Here is a 20,826-nt window from a genome sequence, read left to right as displayed (position 1 = left end):
CGCCTTGAGGTGTACAAGCGGCGTGCTCTCCACGAGAATGTTGACTTGCGCTACAGCTACTACGTCCAGCGCCGCTTGCTGCGACGGTGGAGCGACGCGTCGGTGATGCAGCGACGCTGGCGAGTCTCTCTCCTGACGAGCATTATCCTCCACTGGCAGTGTTTTGTGCAAACGCGAAAAGCGTTACACGCTGTCCTGTCCTCGTGGAGGCAACTTTTGCAGCAGCGAAGTCGCGCGTTCGCCGCGTGTCGGCAAGCACAACGCAAGCACTGCTTCCAGCACTGGCTCCGAGCCTTCACCTGGCATCGTGAACGTGGCGCACTCGATGAGGCTGCTATTCAGTTCGCCGCGTCTCGGCAGCGGTGGCGCCACGGCCCAACACTGCTTGAGGCATATGGTGGGGGCGCAGAGGTGCTAGCGCTTCTACAGGGAAGACCGCATGCATCGGGTACTGGCACCGTGGTGGTGGCCGCGGTTGGACCTCGACTGCTCCTGCGGCGCCTCTTTTTGGCGTGGAGGCAACGGACGGAGTGGCGGCTGATGGCGCACTTGGCTGCGTGGCACTACGTCCAACAGATGCGCGTCAATGTAGCGCGGCGAGTGTGCAGCTGTGCGCGTCGTCTCGCGCTACAGCACCACCGCAGCCGGCCCGAGCATCAGCAACAGCGCGCTGCACCCGCAGCACAAAGCCTAGGCGCAGGCAGTGGTGTCGTGGAGGAGCAATCGCGAGCCCCACTTCGTGTGTGTATCGTTCCCGTCGCGCAGAGGGGGCTCCTCAAGTACAAGGTCAGCGCAGCGCGTTGCATTGCGCACGCGGCCCAGCTCCGCAGCTGCTTTGATTGGTGGCACATTCGCGTCCGGGCCCGTCGGGCAGATCGTTTTCATCTCCAGTGCGTGTACGCCCACGTCGTGTGCCGATGGCTGCAGGCCCTCGCCGCTCATCGAGCGCGCCGGCAGCGGAAGCGGCTGGTTCTTTCTCGCTGGGTGGCGGCCACGGAACGTTGCCAGGCAACTGCAGTGGCGTGGAAGCTGCATGTATATCAGTTGGCTCGCCATGCACTCCGGCTCTGGCGAAGCCGTCTCACAGTGCGTCTGACGCATCAAGCGCAGCTGCTGCAAGGCTGCTTCGGGCGTTGGAGGGATCGGACGCTGCTGCAGCGCGCAACCAGAGCTCTCCAGCGCACGCGACAGCACGGTTTGCTGCGACAATGGCACTGCCGTACAGAGGCGCGTGTACAGGTGCGCACAAACCTCTACGTGGCCGACACGATCAGTGAAACAGCGCTTGTACTCGGCTGCTTTCGGCGGTGGCGTTTTCGCGCTGCGGAGAGGCATCGCGCTCGCCTCGCGTGGGGTGTTCTGGCGCAGTTGCGGCGGGAGCGACTGAGCCGGCACTGCTTCGGCGTATGGCGTAGGCGCACTTTGGCCCCCGAACGGCCATGGGCAAGGCATCTCACAAAGGATCGCTCCTCCCCTCCTATGTCGCTGATTGTGTAAGGAAGGGGGCGAGGAGGGCGTTGTGACCCCGCCGTGCCCTCCACCTCATCGTGCATGAGTGCCAGTGCCGCATTTTCGTGCGCTTGAAAGTGCGCCGACCATCACGCAGAAGCAACGCACGGAAAACAATGAAGGAGACTCAGGTGCCAAAGAGACGGGGTCTGCCTAAGAACCGAATAGCGCCAACGAGCTTGTCGATGCACCGCTCTTTGTTTTTGGAAACAGTTCTGCGGTTCTCCACACTCCATTTAGGTGGAAACTGTGTGGACGTGGCGCGAGTGCCGTAGGGCTGGCCGCGCTCGCGTACACCGGTTCGACTGGGCACCAACCCTGTCCCTCAGGACCGCTTATGTTTCTCCTCCATGTGCTTCTTCATTGGCCCCTTCCCTTTTTTTCCTTCTCTGCCGCTCTCCTCTCGCTCTCCACCACCCCGTACCGGCTTCTTCCGCGCCGTACAACGCCAAAATGCAGTACTTTATTATAACAACCAACCACAAGGGTCGTTTGCCCACTGCCCCCCCCCCCCCCCACACACACACCACCAACGCGCACAGACGGCGACAAAGCCTCTATCTCGATCCTTCTAGGAGCCAAGCAGACTAATACTAACGTGCTCAGCTGCAGCGCGGTTTTCTTCGTTTAGCATTGCGCCCAGTGTGCCGTTCATCTGCAGGCGAAGAGCCAAAGTGCGTACTTTAGTTTTCGTTGAAGAAAAAAGAAGCGAAGGTGTGCCCTCGCATCCTACGATCGACACACTCGCACACACACCGCTGCGACGACGTCCTCGCTGCAAGAGAGTAGACGCTCTTTATTTCTCCGTCCCTACGCATCACCTTGTCACCTCTCTCATCTCCCTCCCTCTTGTTGATTGCGCTCCCTGTCGTCACCGCCACGCCCCCCTGCTCTCAGCTGTATTGCCGCCATATCATTGCTGACTGTTTTGCGAGGCTTTGTGTGTGTGCGTGTGCGTGTGTTTCCCAAAGTGGTGTTGCACATTTTTTTGGTGGATTTTTTTTGTGTATTTTTGCCTTGTCTATTTTTCCACAGCGAATTCGGGGTCGTCAGGCCAAAGGAAACAAATACTCAAACGAGACAGACAAGCGAATTGGCGTGATTGCTGTCCTTGCCGCCTCCCTGGTGTGGCTGCTTCCCCCATTCGCGCACCGGTTCTGCTTTGACGCGCTGTCGACCCTGAGCGCTGTGAAGCGAGGAAGAACGTTGACTGGCGCACAGCACACTCTGCGTGTTCTCTTCACTCCCCGGCCCTCCCCGCACACGAGGAAGCAAAGATGGAGCTCGCCGCAATGGACCCTGTTGCGCAGCAGGAGCTGCAGCGCATGACGCGGGCGATCGAGGAGTACGCGGCGCGGTTGGACTCTCTCGGCGCCGAACTGGAGACGATCGAGCAGCAGAACCGCAACGATGAAGTGAGTCGCCAGATTCAGCAGTACAACGAGGCCGCGGTGGCGCCACGGGAGATTGCCGCTGAAGATGCCATGGACAACATTGTCCGCATGCAGAACCAGCTGAAGATTGTGCAACGCCGGAACCAGCTGCTGGCGCGTGAGAATGCCATGCAGGAGAAGCTGCTGCGCGAGCGGGCAAACAAGCTTAACAGCATGCACAAAGAGCTGGACACGGTAATGGCCGCAACGGGCTGGTACGGCGGCAAGCGTGATGTGCAGTTCTCACGGATCGAGCGCGAGCGTGCTGATATTCACGACATGTCGCTTGTGGAGGCGTCTCTGCGCTCCGACATCAAGAGCAGCAAGGTGACGATTGCAAGGCTGGAGAAGACGGTGCTAGCGCTGAGCGCGAAGGTGCTGGAGAACGAGGAGCGCCGCACGAGGTACATGCAGCTGTGCAACGACTGCCGGGTGCGAGAGAAAGAATGCAGCGAGATGCAGGCCAAGGCGAAACGCATGGCGGCGGACAACAATAAGCTACAGCTGGTGGTCAAGACAGAAACCGACTCAGCCCTCGTCGAGAATAGCATCGCGTGCATGGAGAGCGATCGCGAGTTCCTCTCCGACGCCGTGCAGGACATGAAGATGGCCTGCCGCCGCCAGGAAAACGTGATCAAGGCGCAAATCACCCGTGAGCAGCAGCTGCAACGGCGCTTGGATACCGTGACCAAGTCACTGAATGAGATGCGGCTGGCGCGCGAATTCGAACGCAACGTTGCCAAGTCGGCGTTGGTGCCCTCTGCCTCGCGCGAGGAGCCGGAGGACGTGGCGGAGGTGCTGCCACAGGATGAGTACATACCAGTGGACACTTTCCGACTTCTCTACAAGAACAACGAGATGATGCGCACCAACGTAGCACGCAAGAACATGCTCGTGCTGGAGAAGGAGAGCGTTGTGCAGTCGATGGAGTCGAGGGTGATGCAGCACATTGAAAAGCACAACGAAATTGTCCGCTTCGATGACAGCATTCATATGTCAGGCGAAGCATCTGCGCAAGCCGCAAAGCGCAACCTCGACACCGAGGAGAAGAAGCTGGTGCGCCAAATCGAGGGGCTGCGTGAGTCGAACAATCAGATGCGCGCCGCTATCTCCAAGAAAGCGGCACCGGCGCAGGCTCGCAAGGCGGCATCGGGTCGCGGGAAATGAGGCAGCAAGTGGAGGTAAAGAGGAGGAAAAAAAATCGCGTGAAGCGGGCAGGTGTGCCGCGTGTCTCGTGTGTGTGTGTGTGTGTGTGTGTGAAAATGTCTTTTCTCTTCTTGTCTTTCTCGTCGTGCGCTGCGTTTCGTTCATCTTATATCGGAGAGGACTGGAGCGCTGACCCACGTATATATACTGAAGACCAGAGGGTGACTGGCATTTGTTCGCCTTACTGCCCTCACGGATACTTGGTGTGAGTAGTGCGCTGTGCTTCCCCCTCCGCTTGTTGCGAGTCCCCCTGTACGGGCGCACACCGGTTGATGAACCGAGTTTTCGTCGGTGTTGTTGCTTTCTGTTCTCGTTCTTCCTCCTTTCGTACTTTTTTTTCGTTATCCCTTTCCGTGTTTCTTCTCCCCTGCCATACTCTCCGTTAGCGCTGGGCAGCTCTTCGCTTTCGTCTCGCTCTGGTGATGCGGTCACGCACTTCTGTGCCTCCTCGTTGCCGTTCCAACTGTACTGCCGCGACCCTCCCTGTTGTGCTTACTCGTGTCTTTTCTGTTTGCTCGTTTTGCTTCTCCCTCTTTCCGTAGTGTGTGAGTGTGTGGGCGTGCCGACGTTTGTGGGTCCTCTTGTGTCTGTCTGTGTAAGTGTCTGTGAGCTTGCGCGTCATCGATGAACGGAGTTGTCGTCACTTCTCCATCCTGTACGGTCTTACCCTTGTTTTGTCTTTGTATTCCTTTGTTTTTCCTCCTCTCTTTCCTCTCTGTCACTTTCCTTTCACTCTGTGTCTGTGTGCCCACTCGGGTGCACACGCTCACCGTTTCTCCGCGTCTTCCCGTCTCCTGTGCGTGTGGGACGTACGTGCAGCTGCGTTGGAGGCCGTACCGTTTCGTCTAACGCTGTGCGAGGACGAGCGTGATCGACTTCGCTTTCGCAGCAGGGTGCGGTACTCACTGTATGTGCCCACCCCCTTCCCCTCCCCGGTTTTTGGAGACCGAGAGAAAAGCATGCATCGGCAGAATTAGTGGTAGAAGGAGGCTTAGGGTGGCTTGCAAACTGCCCGGTGCGCCGCCCCCTTCTTTCCCAGCAGAGAATGAGAAGGCGTAACACGAATAGAAGATGATGTATTTCCCTGAAGCAACACGAAACTGTAAAGAAAACGCACTCAAGCGTACGGGCGCTTACCTTTTTCCAATGGCAAACAAACCGAAACAAAGAGAGTTTCGTCCGTTCACGTGTCGCTAGGATGAAGAGAAAGGAACTCGCACAGCTCTGCCTGCACGTTGTCACCGAACATTCTCCAGTGCTTGTGACGGCACACGTGAAACTGGAGGCGGTCGAAAAGCCCACTTTTACCCTCCGTTCCTCCTAGGCACACTGCCAGGCTCTGTGTTCCCGCTCCTCCTCGCGCTGTGCTGCAGGGAGGCAGGGAAACCTGCAAATCTGAACAAGGCGGACGGCCGCTCAACGTTGCATGCATTCTTCTCTCACGCGCTCACCCGCTGCTCCGCCCCCCCCCCTCCCCTTCGATTTGTTTTCTCTTTTCTCCTTTGTCTTCTTGATCGACATCTGCACCGATGGACCGGCATCTCAGGCGTCGCACATCAGGATTTTGCTTCGGCGCGATACGCTTGTCCGACCAAAGCAAAAAAAAATCATCGAGCACGGGGTTAGAAGATAACGCAGCTGGAGTTGGGACCTCTCTCCCCATAGCACTCCTGCTTCACCGCCCTTTTTGCAGCTCTCAGCTCCCCTGAAGGGTATCTCTTCCTTTGGTCGTTTCTAAGTGTGAAGTCGCTTTACCCGCCGTTGGCCTTTGCCTCATTCACCCCGCGCACACAGTGCTAGACTACTTCTCATCAATACGGAGGGTTTACCTTTCCTCCTTGTCGCTCTTTGCATTTTTTTGGTGGGTCGCAATGGTGTCGTGGTGGCCGTTTCAGCGCGGCCGCCAGCCTGCCGCCGCTGGCGGCGCCTCTCCATCCCCCTCGAGCGACGCCGGCGGTGGTGATGCGAAGGTGCCGCTCTCTCGCAGTCTCATGGATACGGAGTCGTTCGAAAACGTAGTCACTGGTAAGGATCGCGAGTACGGTGACAGCGGCGTCGCCTACTCGCAGTTTGATCGAATGCGCGGTGAGCAGAGGATACGGCGCCACGGTGACGGCCGAGCGTCGACGATGGATGTTGAGTCGATCGACATGCTTGTGAGTCGCTTTGAAAATGAGTTCCGCCAGGCTGACGCGCACATGAAGGCTCGCGAGGCGCAGAGGTCGGTCCTGCAGCGGTACGACTACGCCAATGACCGACGCTACCAGCAGTGGGTGGCGGAGCAGAAAGAAATGCGAGAGAAGCTGAAGATCCACTGGCTGGACTGGATGATCGATCAGCCGTCGGACTGCCTCGTCTACTTCCTGCGAGTGTGCACGACAGCTGGATTTTGTTTCGGTGCAGGTCGGACCGCCTACCTGTACCGCACCATGGACAAGACGTACGCAAAGCTGAACGGCGTCACGCTCGGCAGCATCGCCTTCCGCGAGATTACAACGTCGGTGGCCAAAGGCGGGGCGGTAGCCCTGATGGGCACCATCGGCATGCCAGTCGGCGACGCCTTGACGAACTTGTTTATGCTGTTGTGGTCGGGTGACGTTTCCTCGCCGCAGCGCACATGGTGGCACATCTTGAACTCCAGCCTCTGCTCGGGCTTTCTCGGCGGAGTGGCTTATGTGAGTTTCAACTACAAGCAGCTCACTCCATGGGGGGTGCGCGCGCTGCTGTCTCTCTCTACGGGCTCCGGGGCAGCCGCCGGCTTGTACCTGGGCTACGTAATCTATCGGCCCTATGCGGCACAGCGGACCCACAACTTGTATGAGCCGTACTGGCGCCCCTGGCATAGTCGTCATCAGCGCGATGCAGGTCCTTCCAACGTTCGTGGGAGGTACCTGTGATGGGGACAGCGCGTGAACGTTCGTGCGCGTCTTTTGTGCTTCTTCGCAGTGACGGTGGAAGGTTGCGCCTTGTTGCTCGTGCGGCAGGTTTTTACGAGTGCATTTTGCGTGTTTCTTTTGTATTTGAGTTTGTTGCAGGTGTTGTTGCGGCCTCGCCTTCGGTCTTCCCTTCACACACATGAGAAGGACGCTGTACATACACACAAAGAAAAAGATTCTATGTATGCTTACATCCTACGCGTTCAGTGCGCTGTTCTGTCTCTACCTCCTTGGGTGGGGTGGTGCTGCTCCACTACCGCTTTCTGAAGCATTTTACAGGTATCGGTGAAGAGGGTGCTCTCTCTCCTTGGCAGGAGCGACGTTGCTGCCGTCACAACCGCCGTATGCAATTGGATGCCTCTGAAGGTCCACCCTTCCCTCGTCTCTCTCTCTTCGCTTTGCCGCGACGTGTCCTTCTCTGCTGCTGCCCCCCTTCCCCCTTCGCTCACCTCACGTTTCCTTCCCGCCTTTCCCTTTTGCTCTCTTTTTCTTACACGTGGCCTACTCCCGGCCTCCCCCCACCCCCCTCTTCCCTCCTCCCTCTCTCTCTCTCTCCCTCCATGAAAAGAAAAAGAACTGCCGCCCAGCTACCGTAACCACTGTCTCTCTCTCTTTCTCTTCTCTCGCGTGCTTTTAGTTTTCAAATTCTTGTGCTGTGCCTTGATCGGGTTCGTCTCACTATTTGTCTATCCCTCGTTTCAGCATCACACAAAACCCAACTCAGACCCACTCGTCATCATGTCCGCAGCCGTCTTTGAGTACCTTGGCAACACGGGAGACCGTGATAAGGTGATGGCCATCGTGCAGTTCCTCCCCATGACCCTCGCTGGCCCTGCCAACGATGCCGGTTGCACCTCTCTGAGCAAGTCTCTGAAGAGTCTCTCGTCCATGGCGGATGGCTATCGTGCCATCACGCGTCTCGCGCTTCTCTTCAACGCGCTGTCAAAGCCGACGCTGGAGGCACTCTCCAAGCCGAAGGGTGACGTACTACTCGACCGCGTAGACCAGCTGAGCCACTTCTTCCACGTGTGCTTCTGCTTCTTTGAGAACACGGCAGTGCTGTCCAGCCACAACGTATACCCGAACCGCTTTGTCCGCCTCGGTGGCTGCGCTGTGACTTGCTGGTTCTACACACTGCTGCTCGGTCTGATGCGCCAGGCGTACGTCATGACGAAAAAGAAGAACACACCGGAGGAACAGAAGCGGCAGATGGTCACCACCGTGAAGCTAGGCTGCTTCTTGATTTTCTCGCTGACGTGCTTCCCGAAGGGTGGCCCACAGCTGCTGGAGGACGTGAGCGGCCCACTGGTGCCACTGCACAAGACGCTGCAGCTCATCGCGCCGAAGCATCTCGAGCTGAACGATACAATCCGTGGTGTGCTTGGCTTCATCGCGTCCATGTGTGATTTCTACTGAGGATGAAAGCACACCCATCCGAAGCACCGCATCATCAGAGGCAGCGCAGAAGGAAAGGAAGAGCAACCCTCAAGAAAACAGGCGCAAGCACCAGAGGCACAACCAAGCACATTGCAGGAGCATTGTCATGATACCACCATACGTGTGCAGACCTCTAGAGCTGTCATTTTGTATGTACGGCCAATGGAGGAGAGGGAAGGGAGAAGAGGGGAGAAGTTCGGGGCGCACCTTCTCCTGTCCTCCCCATCTCTGCGATGTCGTGAACATCGGCCTTTCTATCGTTGCGGATCTCTGCTTTTCTTCTGTTTATATATTTTTTGTCCGTTTCGTTTCTCGTATTCGATGTGTGTGTGTGTGTGTGTGTGTGTGTGTGTGTGCGTGTGTGTGTGTGCCGCGCGCGCTTCCTCGCCTCTTCCCTCACTTCCTTCAGGACCCCTGCGTCCCTGCCCTCCCCTCTCCCATGTGCACCGTCCCTCCGCCAAGAACAACTCATACTTAGGCAAACGCAGAAGCAGACCGATGACGCGCAACCACACGCAGACGAAAGAAAAAAAGAAAAGGCGCATGAACAACACCAAAAACGTTTTCTATTTATTTTCTATCTGTTGTTTTCTGTCTCTTTCTCCTCTCTCTCTCTCCCTCTCTGACGTGTACATGTTCTGCACACGTAGGGTATATATATATATAAGTGCATGTGTCTCCATTGCGGATGATCTCCTCGTGGTATTTCATTCTGTATGTATGTGAGTCTCTGTGTATGCATGTATGTGCGCTTGAGTTGTTTCGGTTTCATTCTCGGACTCTAACTGGCCTTCTCTCCCCCTTTTTTCGCGTTTGTTGTGTTTCTGTGTTCTCCCATGTGTTGCGTGCGCGTACGGGTGCGTCTTTGTGTTTTCAAAGATGTTCTTTTCTGCGTTTTCTTGGGTCGCTTCCCTGACGCTCCCTCCCTTCCTTCCTCTCCGCCCTTCAACGCGTGTGCGACTGCAGGGAATGGGGGGGGCGGAGGGAGCGGGGAGCGGCACAGCGACAAGTGCAGGGCAAACACACGCACACACACGGACACACGCACACACACACACACGGGGAGAGAGACAAATGAAAGGGTTTGCCACATTTCTCTTCTCTCCTTTTCGCTTTTCCCCCAATTCGGCCCTTTTTCGCTCTCGACAACCGGCGCCCACACAACACACATTACATGGAGAACAAACGTGAAGCGAATGGGGAAGCGTGCCTGCCGCCATCTACTTGACGGAGACGCCAGTGAGTGGTCGAGAGCGGCTAGCGGACCCATTTTTCGTTGGCATGGACGTGCTGCCGTGCGTGTATGGGTTTGTGCTTGTGTGGATGTGAGCGTGCTCTGGAGTTGCGTGTGATGGGGGCTCTCCACCAGAACCCCCCTCCCTCTCTCCCTTCCCCGAGGAAAAAAACTTGAACACAAACACGCGCGTTAAAAAATGCTCGTCTTGCGCCTTTTCTGTCCTTTTTTTACGTCTCCCTTTCGTTTGCCTGTGCGTCGTCTCCTTGTGTCTGTTGATGGCGGTGTGCGTGTGTGTGTGGTCTGTTTCAGAGATTTTTGTGGCTCAGGCAGCAGAGGAGCACAAGCAACGGGGAAAAAAAGAGGTGTGCGCACGTGCGTAACTGCCTGGGAGTGTGTGTAAGAGTAGGTGTGCGCGTGTCTCGAGGTGCGGATGTATACGCATACACTGTGGAATCATGTTGCATTCACTGGTAAACCAAAACACACACACACACACACACATCTTCGGCCTCACTTTCTCGCCGTCCTCTCTCTCTCCATTATAAAAAGGGAACGCCGACATCGTCGTTGTGACCTGCATGCATGTGTGCGTGTGTGTGTTTGGGGGGGGGTGCTGTGGGTATGAGAAGGTAGCTGAGGTGCATATAGGCAAGAGCAGTAATTTCAGAGAAATGAAAAGCAGCGCTGTTCAAGAGCCATCGGGCTCAATGCGTTCATGCGGCAGCAACACAATAACGTGGACACTCAAGAAAATGAAACGAGTGAATGATTGAAAAAAAAAAAACAGCACGACACGCAGATGATGTCGTCGGGGTTAGGTGACGTCGTTTGCAGAGAGGGGCGACGGCAACATCAGTGGCGCACACTCTGCTCTCGCTTCCTTCCCACCCCCACCCCCTCCCAAGCTGCGGTATGTAACCACAAACACAAGGAGCTCTTTCAAGGTGCATGACGGTGGTGGTGTTGGTGGAAGAAGTTAAGGGTCTTTTTTCTTTTGCGTGTCGTACGGGGCGAGAAATACGATCGACTTCGCGGCTGACGCGACATTCTCACGGCGCGTGTGTGTGTGTGTGTCTAGTAGTCGTCGTCTTCTTGGTCAAGCAGTCTCTGTTGTCCGTGTACCCCCTCTGCGCCCTTCGCTTCCCGTTCTTACTGCTCGCCTTCAGGACATGTCTGTGTGTGTCGGCTGCTCACCTCATGCGTTCCATTGCGCCTTTAGACGTTGTGCTCTTGCCTCTGTTTCCCTTTGTCTCTCGATTTTGTACCTGCCTCATGTCTATGTCTCCCCCGAATCGCTGACACACACACACACACACACACATACACACACACACACATACACACACACACACACACACACACACACACGAAGGCACGCACCGTCTTGCCGGTTGTTTTTCCTCTTTTTCATCTGTGCTCTCTTTGCTGTTGTCTCTTTCGTGTCTAAAAAAACTTCGTTTAGTGCTCCGTTATAGATCTTTTCCCCTCTCCTTCTTCACCCACACGTGTATCGCTTCTCAGTCCCTGCCTATAGCACCATGACCAACGTCCCCCTCACGCAGCGAATCACAGCCTTCAACAACTACGTTGGCAATGCGTCGAACCGCGACCGTGTCATGTCGGTCGTGCAGTTCGGTGCGATGGCCCTGGCGGCCCCTGCCGCCGCCGCCGGTTGCCCGGAGCTGTCCGCGCACCTTAGCACGATCCTCCACGGCGCCGCGCACTACCGTACCGTCACACGCTTCTCGCAGTGGCTCGTTGTTGCCCCGGCCCTCACTCCCAGCGGTATCAAGAGCGCCATCGCAAGCCATCCGAACCTACTCGTGGGCATCTGCAAGACCATTTCGACCGCCTTTTTTACCGTCTTCCTCATCGGCGAGGAGCTCGTTCTGGCATCCAAGTGCAACATGCTCGACCCCGTCCTCGGCAAGCGCTTCAACCGCATTCGCTTTGTCTTTCTTTTCTGGTCAAACATCGCGCGTCTTGTCATGAGCTACCTCCTACTGAAGAGCAGCAAGTACGACGCCGTCAAGGACAACCAAAACGAGGAGAAGGCCAAGGACCACCGCCGCAAGGTGCTTGGCGTGGCGGACGGCGTGCTTCAGAGCATGTTCTGCTACACCCTTCTCAAGAGCTCCGCGCCGGCGGGCCCCAAGTACCTCAGCGCTGCCCTCCGGTCGGGCAAAGCGGTGGACATCATCACCTCCCTTGCCCCGCCGCTGCTCGTGGTACCCAGCACCCCGCAGGGTATGCTTGGCCTCGCGGCCTCTGTCCCCGGCTTCATGATGAGCGTTTTGTAAGCGTGCATGCCTTCTCAGAAGCGTACACGGGAGAATACAGGGGAAAAAAGGGGGTGAAGGACGCTGAAAGAGAGGGGAGAGCGAATGGGTGTAGCACAAAGGTGCCGCCTTTGTGGCGTCTTTTTCTTCCTTCCTGTTGCCGGCACATCTGCGTGAGCGAGCAGCGAGATTCAGCACACGTCGGCTGAAAGAAGACCGACCTCGCACTATCCATTGAGTCACGCAGGGGTCAGGAGAGCAGCGTGCGCGCGGCTCCTCAACAGCTCTTCCCTCCCCGTGCAACGAGCACACTCGTTGTCTCCACCCCATTTCTGATGGGTGTCTTCTCGGGGCTTTGCCGTGAGAGATCTGTGAATGCAGACAGTTTCGAACGGTAACGCTCGCACGCATGATGTGTATTTGTGTGCGAGCGCAGCCTGAATCATGGAGGCAAATACGCGCTGCTCTATCGCCTGCGACCACCGGGCGAGAAGGTGCACTGCGGCCGTGAGACAAGGCGCCACAGCCCTCTACATCTCCTTTTCCTCACTAGTGACCAGTAATGCCTCTTTCCGATTTGTGTTTCTTCACGGGGCACCCATGCTTTCGTTGGGCTTCTTTCACCGCTACTCACTTCCTCCAGCAAAACGAACAAAAAAAAAGCAGACGATAAATGCGCGATTTAAGGGCGGTGGGCAGAGGCTGCAGGAAGTCAATGGCCACCCCCGGCTTGTGTGCTTTCCTTTCGTTTTCCCTCCCTTTTGCTTTGCTCTTTCTACAGTGCGATTCAGTGCGTGTGTCGGCGTGTGCCTCTTCTTCTGCTTACTGTGTCGAGCACGCTCTGCTCCTCCAACCCCTCTCTTCTTCATGACAGGCCACACCACCACGCACAACAGTTAAAAGGCTGTAGAAAAAAAAGAGCGACAGGCCCCAAAACATCGAAAAACGTTCGCTAAAAAAAAGGTGACGGGTGTGAACACCTCTGCTCGATAATTCTTATCGGGGAGGGAAGAGAAGAATCTGTCGCGTTCCGCGCACGGAAGCGTGCGCATGCAAGGAGGGTAAACCAAACGCCTTCGCTCGATGCGGATATATACACAGGCATGAATATATGAAAGGACGATGAGGTGGGTGAAAGCACAGAATTTGGATGCCCCCCTCCTACGTCATTCATCGAATCTCCCCCTCTCTTTCGCACTGTATTTGCGGCCCGAAGGAACGCGGCTGTGAGAGAGAAGGGGAGGGGAGCATGCAAGCGATCTTCACACGAAATGTTGCGTGAGGTGTTCAAGGCAGACAGGGGAGGTGGCCGTCAATGTTGCAAATCACGGCAGCGAAAGCAATAGTAACGAAGTCGAACAGGAAACATATGGTCCAGTAGAGAGGTGTCCGGCTTTCGGACAACCGTAAGCGTGTCTTATGCCTGTTCCCCCTTTTTTTTTCATAACTCTACTTCACGGTGGTCGCGGGCTTTCTCCCTTGTTTCACAGAGGGCACACATACACAGACACACACACACACACACACAGAGACATACACATAGGCTTCCCTTTCTATGCGGCTCTAGCTGTTTCTATTTTGGTCGAGAGTGATGCTAACCTTCCCCTTTCCACTTCCCCTTCTTTCGGTTGACGTTATCATGTGACAGTGTTACATATGAAGGAGTGTATGCGTGTCTCTGAATGCAACAGTGCACCGGTATAGCACCGGGTGAAGCAAGAGACGAAAAAAGGGAGAGAAACGGCACACACACACACGCACGCACACAACTGTCGAATTTTAGGACACTCTCTTGTTTCGATCCGTGTCACTTCTTTTTGTTCTCCCCTATTCCATTTTCTATTGTCTTTCTCTCTCTCTCTGTCTTTGCCTTGATGACCAGCGAACATTTCCACGTTCGAAAAAAAAAACCACGCTGCTGCTGAGCTCAACTGAGCCGAGACCACAGCTCTTACGTGAGGGCGTTTTTCTCCGTTCATCTCGCATAAGACGCACGCACACAAAAGAAATCAAGCAGGCCACAGCGAAGGGGCGACAAGTGGCGTAGCGGCCCTCATTACTGTCGGCCGACATTCGACGTGCTCGATCATGGCCGTTTTTATTGTATTGGCTGTTAAGCGATTTCCCCTACGTGAAGGCGTCGCTGTGCTTCCTTCCACGGGGCACTTTATATTTCGTCTGTGGCGCGTCGTGGTTGTGTCTGCTTTGTACTCTTTTATTTTCGCTTGGGCATGTGCTGCCTATGATTGCTTGCCTCGGACCCTTCAACCGTTGCCGCCTTTTCTGCACACCTCATCTTCTCCACTTTTTCGCCTTGGACCGTCTCTCACGGACGCCTCATCAGAAGAGCTCATTCTGTCTGGTCCCCTCTGAAAAACAAACAAACAAAACAAGCAAACAAACAAGCAAACAAGAGAAACAACCCCTTCATTTGTGCATCTTCTCAGTTGGTTTTGCTCTCTATCGTTTGCAGACTATAAAACTGCCGATTGAGACTCCTTACTGAATCATGTGAATTTTTTTTTTCTGGACCTCGGCCAAATCCCCATATCAACTTTTCACCTAAAGTCACGGGCCTCCTGTCTCACCAGCCCATCACAGTAACTTCCATCTCCCACCAGTACTCACGCTCCTGCACGCAGTGCCGAACACGAGAGAGGCAACAACCGACAACTATCAGGGCAAAAACATAAAGCGAGATTCGGTCAGCAGAACAAACAAAAAGAGAAATCTGGTCCTCTCCGTTTCACGGAAACTCAAAATATTAAACCAGAATCTGCATCGTCTCTCTCAAGGCCCCCCTCCCCCTTTCCCCGAGACTGCCGTTCAACTCCCTCTGCAACGCCAGCTTCGCGGTGTTTCACTTCCAGTAAGGAACGAAACAGGGAGCTCAAAGTGGTAAGACGTACTTGTGATACACCCACGTCCCCACACACAACAGAAGACAGATCGTTTGGCTTGCCGAAGAGTTCTTCGTTGCCCCCCCCCTTTTATATATATATATATATCAAGGAGGGTTTGCCAAGAACCACAATAAAACGACGCAATTGCCGTATGCTGTTGCTTCTGATTCTTTCCCTCTTCTGCGCTTCCTCCTTGCACGAGCGAAAAGCTGCCTTCGCATCTTTCTAGGTGATTATCATTTGTTTTTTTTTTCGTTTTGCTGTTCGTGTTTCATTTTTATATTCCAAACTCCCCGCGGGGGCTCAACAATAGCAACCGAAAGGAGGAACAAAAAAAAGGGGTGGGGGCGTCGGCGCTCCTCTGGTGAAGGTGCTTTCAGTAACATCCGTGCTCTTTCTTTTTTTTTTCTCGCATCCCTCCTCGACTCATTGTGTACATTTGTGGGTATATTTCTTTCTTTCTCCCCATACTTTTTTTCTTCAATCATTTCTCGGCTTCTCTTTGCCACCCCGCCCCGCCCCTTCCTCCTCTCCACCCGAAAAGCAGTAACGAGGAGAGCGGTTGTCCAGACCGGGGTGTGACGTAAATAGATCAACACACTCCGTTGCGTCGGTCTCGTATGCATCTTTCATAGTTTTTTTTCTTTTCTCAGAAGTTGCTTTCCTTTCTTGTGGCTTCCCCCACTCCCCCTCCCCGCCCACTTTTTTGCTGCAGGCACTTCGCCACCACCTTTCGCTCGGTGTCAAGCCGTGCTTTATCAGCCTCCCTCCCCCTAAGGTCACCAACGGTCCGTGCTTTTCTCGTTCCTGTGTCCATTTTCACTTCTCCGCACATTTTCCTTGTTCGCACCCCGCAGTTCCGTACTTGGAGGCTGCCGCCATGACCGCCAAGTTCAACCACCAGGACAAGTCCACCTACCCGAATGGCCGCAACAAGAAGCAGCCCATCGTCCCCATCATTTCGCCGTCGCTGATGGTGGCGGACCAGACAAAGCTGCTGCAGGAGTCGCTGGACGTGCTGTCTGATAAGGGTGGCAGCGCCGATTGGCTTCACGTGGACATTGTGGACGGTCACTTGGCGCCGAACTTCAGCTTCTGCCCCGCTACAGTTTCGGACCTGCGCAAGCATCTGCCGAACACGTTCCTCGACTGCCATCTGGTTGTTTGCAACCCCATTCGCTGGGTCGACTCTTTTGCGAAGGCTGGCGCGTCAACGTTCGTGTTTCATTACGAGGCCACCGAGAACCCTGTCGCCGTCTGCCGCAAGGTACGCGAGGCCGGCATGGTTGCTGGGATTGCTCTTGCCCCCAACACGCCGGCGGAAGTGCTGTTCCCCATCATCGATGCTGGCGAGGTCGACATGGCGCTTGTCATGTGTGTGCCCATCGGGTTTGCTGGGCAGCAGTTCCAGATGGAGACGGTGGAAAAAGTGCGCCGGATGCGTCAGCGTTATCCTCACCTCCTGATCCAGGTGGACGGCTCCATCACACTGGACACGATTGACCTCGTTGCTGCTGCCGGCGCGAACGCCATTGTGCCTGGCCGCGCCGCATTCAAGTCGAATGACCGCAAGGGCAGCATGGAGGGGCTCCGCCGCAGCATCCAAAAGCACATCGCACAGCGTGCTGCTAGCCACCTGTAGAGACGCTTCGCGCAGCGCCATTGCCCCAACGCTACTGTGGGAGCGTGGAGGTGTGCGCCCGCCAGCTGCCCCGCTGTTTGACGACTCCACGAAAAAAAAACTGTTCACTCTACGTGGCTTCATTCTCTCTACTCCCCCTGCTCTCCAGGACGAGGTTGCAACCGTGACGGTCTGGCTTTGCTGCGACGACCCTACCCGGCGGATGCACTTCGCGCCGGGCTGCCCACCTGAGAGTGACGCTGGTGGCACGGGAAGTTCTCGATCCGACACCAAGCGGCGTTGCACCCACTCCTCAGGTTATGGGAACAGACACCAACTCTCGCCGCTGGGGTGTGCGACAGGAGACGGCGGCCTAACTGGGCCGGAACCCCCCCCCCGTCCTCACCCCCGCGCGCTACGCCCAAGGGCAAACACCTGGCGCCCGTGAGCGGCGATGGCGTCCCGAAACGGCACAGCGCCGGGTGGCCACCGCGTGGCCAAGCCCGCTGCCCCCTGGTTGCCAAATCGATCCGCAAGGGCTGCGCCCGCCGCAGCGACGAGGGCGCAAAGACGCGTGAGCCTCAGAGGGGCGCACTGACCCCGGGGCCACCACAACGGCCCGAAGGCGCATCATGGAGAAGCGGCGGATCCGCCACGCAGCCGCACCCACCACCGCACGTGCACAGCCGCAACGCGCCACCCACGGACAAGGCAAACCGCATGGCGAGACTCGTGGCGGACACCGCCGGGGGAGCTGCCCCATCGGGTGGGGCCGCTCGTAGGCCGTTCTGGCCGCCAAAACGGACGCCGCTGGAGGCAGCCCCCGTGAAGAGGCCCCCCCCCCGCGCGCCGCCCGAGCATGCCCTCACTTGGACGCACCCATCGAAGAGCACCAAAGAGCCAGCCCCGACGGAGGGGCGCAGCCCTGCAACGCCCCGCCCCCTCCCCCAGGGCCGCGGTCGCAGTGGGCACCCCACGGCGCGCGGGCAGCGGAGACCTGCTCGAGGAAGCGGGTCCACTGCCCCTCGGCGGCGCCCACGCGGGGGTGCAGGCAGCGACCCCTTTGGAGCCCCGCACGCACACACCGCCCTCACGCGCAGCCACCAACGCGCAGAGGAGCCGGCGCCGACTGCGTGGATCACACGCCTGGTCGCCGGCCCCAGACGCCCGGCCGACATCGCCCGAAGCCGCCATACACGATGCGGCGCGCTGAGACAAGAGGTGCTTGGCGGCAGCCGTCCCACACCAGATGGACAGGGATGCTGAGCTCACGAGACGGCAGGCGACCATCCTCGCCCAGGTCCGCCACGGGCACCCCGTCCGTGCACTGGAGATCGCTGCAGCGGCGGGTGCCTGGCAGCGACAAGGCGGTGCGCGGATGGCGTGGTGCCCGGTATGCTGCGCGAGATTCGCGGATCGCCCGACGCTCGAAGCACACCTCGCCTCACGCGGTGAGCGTGCACGCCACCCCGGCACGCCCCAGTGGCACCGACGGGGATGGAGAAGACGAAGAGAGCGAGCCCCTTCCCCTCCGCAGACAACAGCGCCGTCCTGAAGCAGGCCCCATGGCCCGAAAATGCGGGCGCTGTGCGCACGCGCTGCCAACCGTTGCTGGCTTGGTGTGTCACGTCGAAGGAAAGAGTGCGGAGGTGAGAGAGCAAGAGCAATGGACGGAAAGGGCGCGAAGGAATCCCATAGCAGTGAGCCCCGCAGCGCATGTGCGCACAACATGTGGCATCTTCGGCATCTGTCCAGCGCTGCACTGATGAGACACAGATGCCGGAGACATCACGAGAGCAGCCCGAGTTGCACCATCGGGTCCTCCAGACTCCCCATGCGGAGGGTCTCCATATTATCGGATGCCGCCGCGTGAAGCGGCCGAGGGCGAGGCATGGCACACAGGCAGGGGGTGCGCAGGGCCACCGAGGACCCTGACCTGAGGCTGGCCAACGCCCTCCTCGAGCTCATCCGGCATGTCGCCTTGACCACCCCCCTATTACCCGCACGGCAGACGCCACCGTCTCCGCCCTCGAGCAGGAGCCTGGGCGCGGCCCGCGTTGGATCAGGCCATGCAGCTCACCCATGTCCGTGGGGCGCCTGCCACGCAGCACGCACCCGAGGGATGGATGAGGAAGGACAGGGAGAGTCTGTGCGGCGCATGGTCCGATGCGAAGGCAGGCGGCTCGTCCTAGACGCCCAGGATGCAGCCGCACCCCCCCCCTCCCTCTACAGAGACGAGTGGGCTGTGGTTGTATGCATCTGTTTTCTGACTTGTTCGCGGTGGACTGGCACGCTAAAATAGAACTTAATGTGCTACAATGCTTTTTGTTTGTAGTGACGGGCTATACCTTCCCGTGTGTTATCAGGGTCCGAGTCCCCTTCCCCCACTCTGTATGGGTGCCGAACCCCCCCCCTCCCCACTGCCCTATCCCTGTCCATGCCGAGGCACTGATGGTGGCGACAGGGCCCAGCGGCCACGACGTGGCGAGGTGCGAGCGGCTTACCGCTACTGCTGTCGGCGGCCGTGTCCTGGATGGCGAGGCGTCTGTGCGACCTGCGAGGCGGGTGGTGGGCAGAGTTCGAGGCCGCGGCCGTGCGCATGTGACTGAGTCGGCGCACTGCTGTGACGCGCGTGTCTTGCGCTGCTTCGAGCAACGAGGTGTGGAGCCTGCAGCAGCCCGGGGTGGAGTGGTGCTCGACTCGTGTTGTGTTTCAGAGTAGGCGTGCTCAAACTTCTCTCCCTGTTGCTTCTTCTTGTGCTGCACGGGCGCACGGTCAGTGGGTGATTCCGGTCGCGGGTATGCGCAGCAGTCGAGAAAGGCGGTCAAGAACATCTGTTTGCATGGAATCTCTGTCGACTTTCTTGCTTCTTTTCTGCAAAATTGCTCGTGTTCGCCCGAACGGATTCTTCCTTACATTGTGGGCCACACATGACAAGGGGCAAATACTTTTTATTCACCGAAGATGATGCCTCCTAACCGAGCAGCCAGAGGGATGCGACTGCGGCGGTGAGGAAGCAAAAGCTCTTAGAGGTGTGGACGGTGGCTCCGATGAGGTGAAACGGGTTTTCTTCACCTTCGCCACTGAATGTGTGCCCTTCTTATCCGACAAGATCGACTACAGGAGATACGAAGTATGCTGTGGTGGCCATGCTGAGGGGCGCGACACCCTTGCTGGACGTGTCGCTTTGTGAAAAGAGCTGAAGCTGCATTTTTCTACAACGAAGGGCCAGGTGCACGAGCTGTCGATCATCGAGCGAAAGGGAGGAACCACCGAAAGGACTGGTCCACCTTCGCTAGAGCCGCTGCTTCCATCCTGCTAAAGGACTTTGGAAAGAAGCTCAGAGGCCCAGAGCTGCAGGGGATGTACCGCATTTCACATGACGCTCTGCCAGTGATCTCCTGCATGAGTGCCTTCGAGTCTCGCGGCGTGGCCTCTGCTCGACGCCATCCGCTCCGCAATGCTCGGTACCTACAAGGCGCGCCTGCAGAAGCCGGGAAGCCACTATCTGGAGCTAGACCGCCGCAGCGGCAGCGACAAGATGAGGCTCACGAAGCAGGAGCTGCTCCTCGAGACCAAGCAACGCGGAGTGAATCTGGGGATCTATTCGTCTTTTCATGGTTCTTTCGTCCCTTGTACAAGGTGCCGGAGAACAGGGGGTGTCATCGTGCGTAGTACTGGCGAAATAAGCGGTGGAAAGGCGGTGAAGGAAGATGGAAGAGTCGAAAGGGGTAGAGAGGGGCGGCGGCTTGCGCGCACTGTCTCTCCCTCCCCCTCCCCCCTCTCTCGCCCTTGTTCGCTTTCTCGCTTACCTCGCCGCTTCAAATCTGCCGCTCTTCTTTCTTCTGCGACTTTCACGTTCGCGTCTGCGCAGAGGGTTCTGGTGATGGAGGCTGCCCTGTGCCGAGGCACGCGTGGAGAGGGAGGGAGAGTGCAGGGGGTGGGGTGGTGGCGGTGGGGAGGGACGCCCTCGAAAGAAGCGAACCAAAGGATTCGTCGGAACGATTCCACCTTGTTGTTTGCGCATTCGCAACGTTTTATATGCTGGGAACAGGCACAGTCGCACACGCGCATGAGCGACTAATAATACCAGTGCCTCTGCTGCTCCTCGGTGGGGGCAGATCCTGCAGCTTCTCTCCACCACCTCCTGTCTTCCCCGCCGTCCAGTCTTTCGCCTCCTTTTGTGTGTGTGTGTGCTTGTGCATGTATATGTGCTTTGTTTTGTTTTGACGTTCTGCTATATCTCTCATTGGTTGTTTCTTTTT

The 20,826-nt window shown here is 57.2% G+C and overlaps 6 protein-coding genes across 6 annotated transcripts; all 6 read left to right on the top strand.

Moving 5' to 3' along the window:
- Positions 1 to 105: 105 nt before the first annotated feature.
- On the top strand, positions 106 to 1,497 carry LMJF_35_3730 (conserved hypothetical protein; the record flags this gene model as incomplete). Its single annotated transcript, XM_003722719.1, has 1 exon — positions 106 to 1,497. One exon carries the CDS (start codon positions 106 to 108, stop codon positions 1,495 to 1,497), a length of 1,392 nt encoding a protein of 463 aa, XP_003722767.1.
- A 1,289-nt stretch (positions 1,498 to 2,786) lies between these two features.
- LMJF_35_3720 (conserved hypothetical protein) lies at positions 2,787 to 4,109 on the top strand (the record flags this gene model as incomplete). Its single annotated transcript, XM_003722718.1, has 1 exon — positions 2,787 to 4,109. One exon carries the CDS (start codon positions 2,787 to 2,789, stop codon positions 4,107 to 4,109), a length of 1,323 nt encoding a protein of 440 aa, XP_003722766.1.
- A 1,910-nt stretch (positions 4,110 to 6,019) lies between these two features.
- On the top strand, positions 6,020 to 7,045 carry LMJF_35_3710 (conserved hypothetical protein; the record flags this gene model as incomplete). Its single annotated transcript, XM_003722717.1, has 1 exon — positions 6,020 to 7,045. The coding sequence occupies one exon, from the start codon at positions 6,020 to 6,022 to the stop codon at positions 7,043 to 7,045; it is 1,026 nt and encodes a 341-aa protein (XP_003722765.1).
- A 777-nt stretch (positions 7,046 to 7,822) lies between these two features.
- On the top strand, positions 7,823 to 8,500 carry LMJF_35_3700 (glycosomal membrane protein; the record flags this gene model as incomplete). Its single annotated transcript, XM_003722716.1, has 1 exon — positions 7,823 to 8,500. The coding sequence occupies one exon, from the start codon at positions 7,823 to 7,825 to the stop codon at positions 8,498 to 8,500; it is 678 nt and encodes a 225-aa protein (XP_003722764.1).
- Positions 8,501 to 11,296: 2,796 nt separating this feature from the next.
- On the top strand, positions 11,297 to 12,058 carry LMJF_35_3690 (conserved hypothetical protein; the record flags this gene model as incomplete). Its single annotated transcript, XM_003722715.1, has 1 exon — positions 11,297 to 12,058. The coding sequence occupies one exon, from the start codon at positions 11,297 to 11,299 to the stop codon at positions 12,056 to 12,058; it is 762 nt and encodes a 253-aa protein (XP_003722763.1).
- A 3,762-nt stretch (positions 12,059 to 15,820) lies between these two features.
- Positions 15,821 to 16,582, top strand: LMJF_35_3680 (putative ribulose-phosphate 3-epimerase; the record flags this gene model as incomplete). Its single annotated transcript, XM_003722714.1, has 1 exon — positions 15,821 to 16,582. The coding sequence occupies one exon, from the start codon at positions 15,821 to 15,823 to the stop codon at positions 16,580 to 16,582; it is 762 nt and encodes a 253-aa protein (XP_003722762.1).
- Positions 16,583 to 20,826: the final 4,244 nt, after the last annotated feature.

Source organism: Leishmania major, chromosome 35 (genome assembly GCF_000002725.2).
Source record: "Leishmania major strain Friedlin complete genome, chromosome 35".
NCBI classification, from domain to species: domain Eukaryota; phylum Euglenozoa; class Kinetoplastea; order Trypanosomatida; family Trypanosomatidae; genus Leishmania; species Leishmania major.
This window is presented reverse-complemented; position numbering and strand designations above follow the sequence as displayed.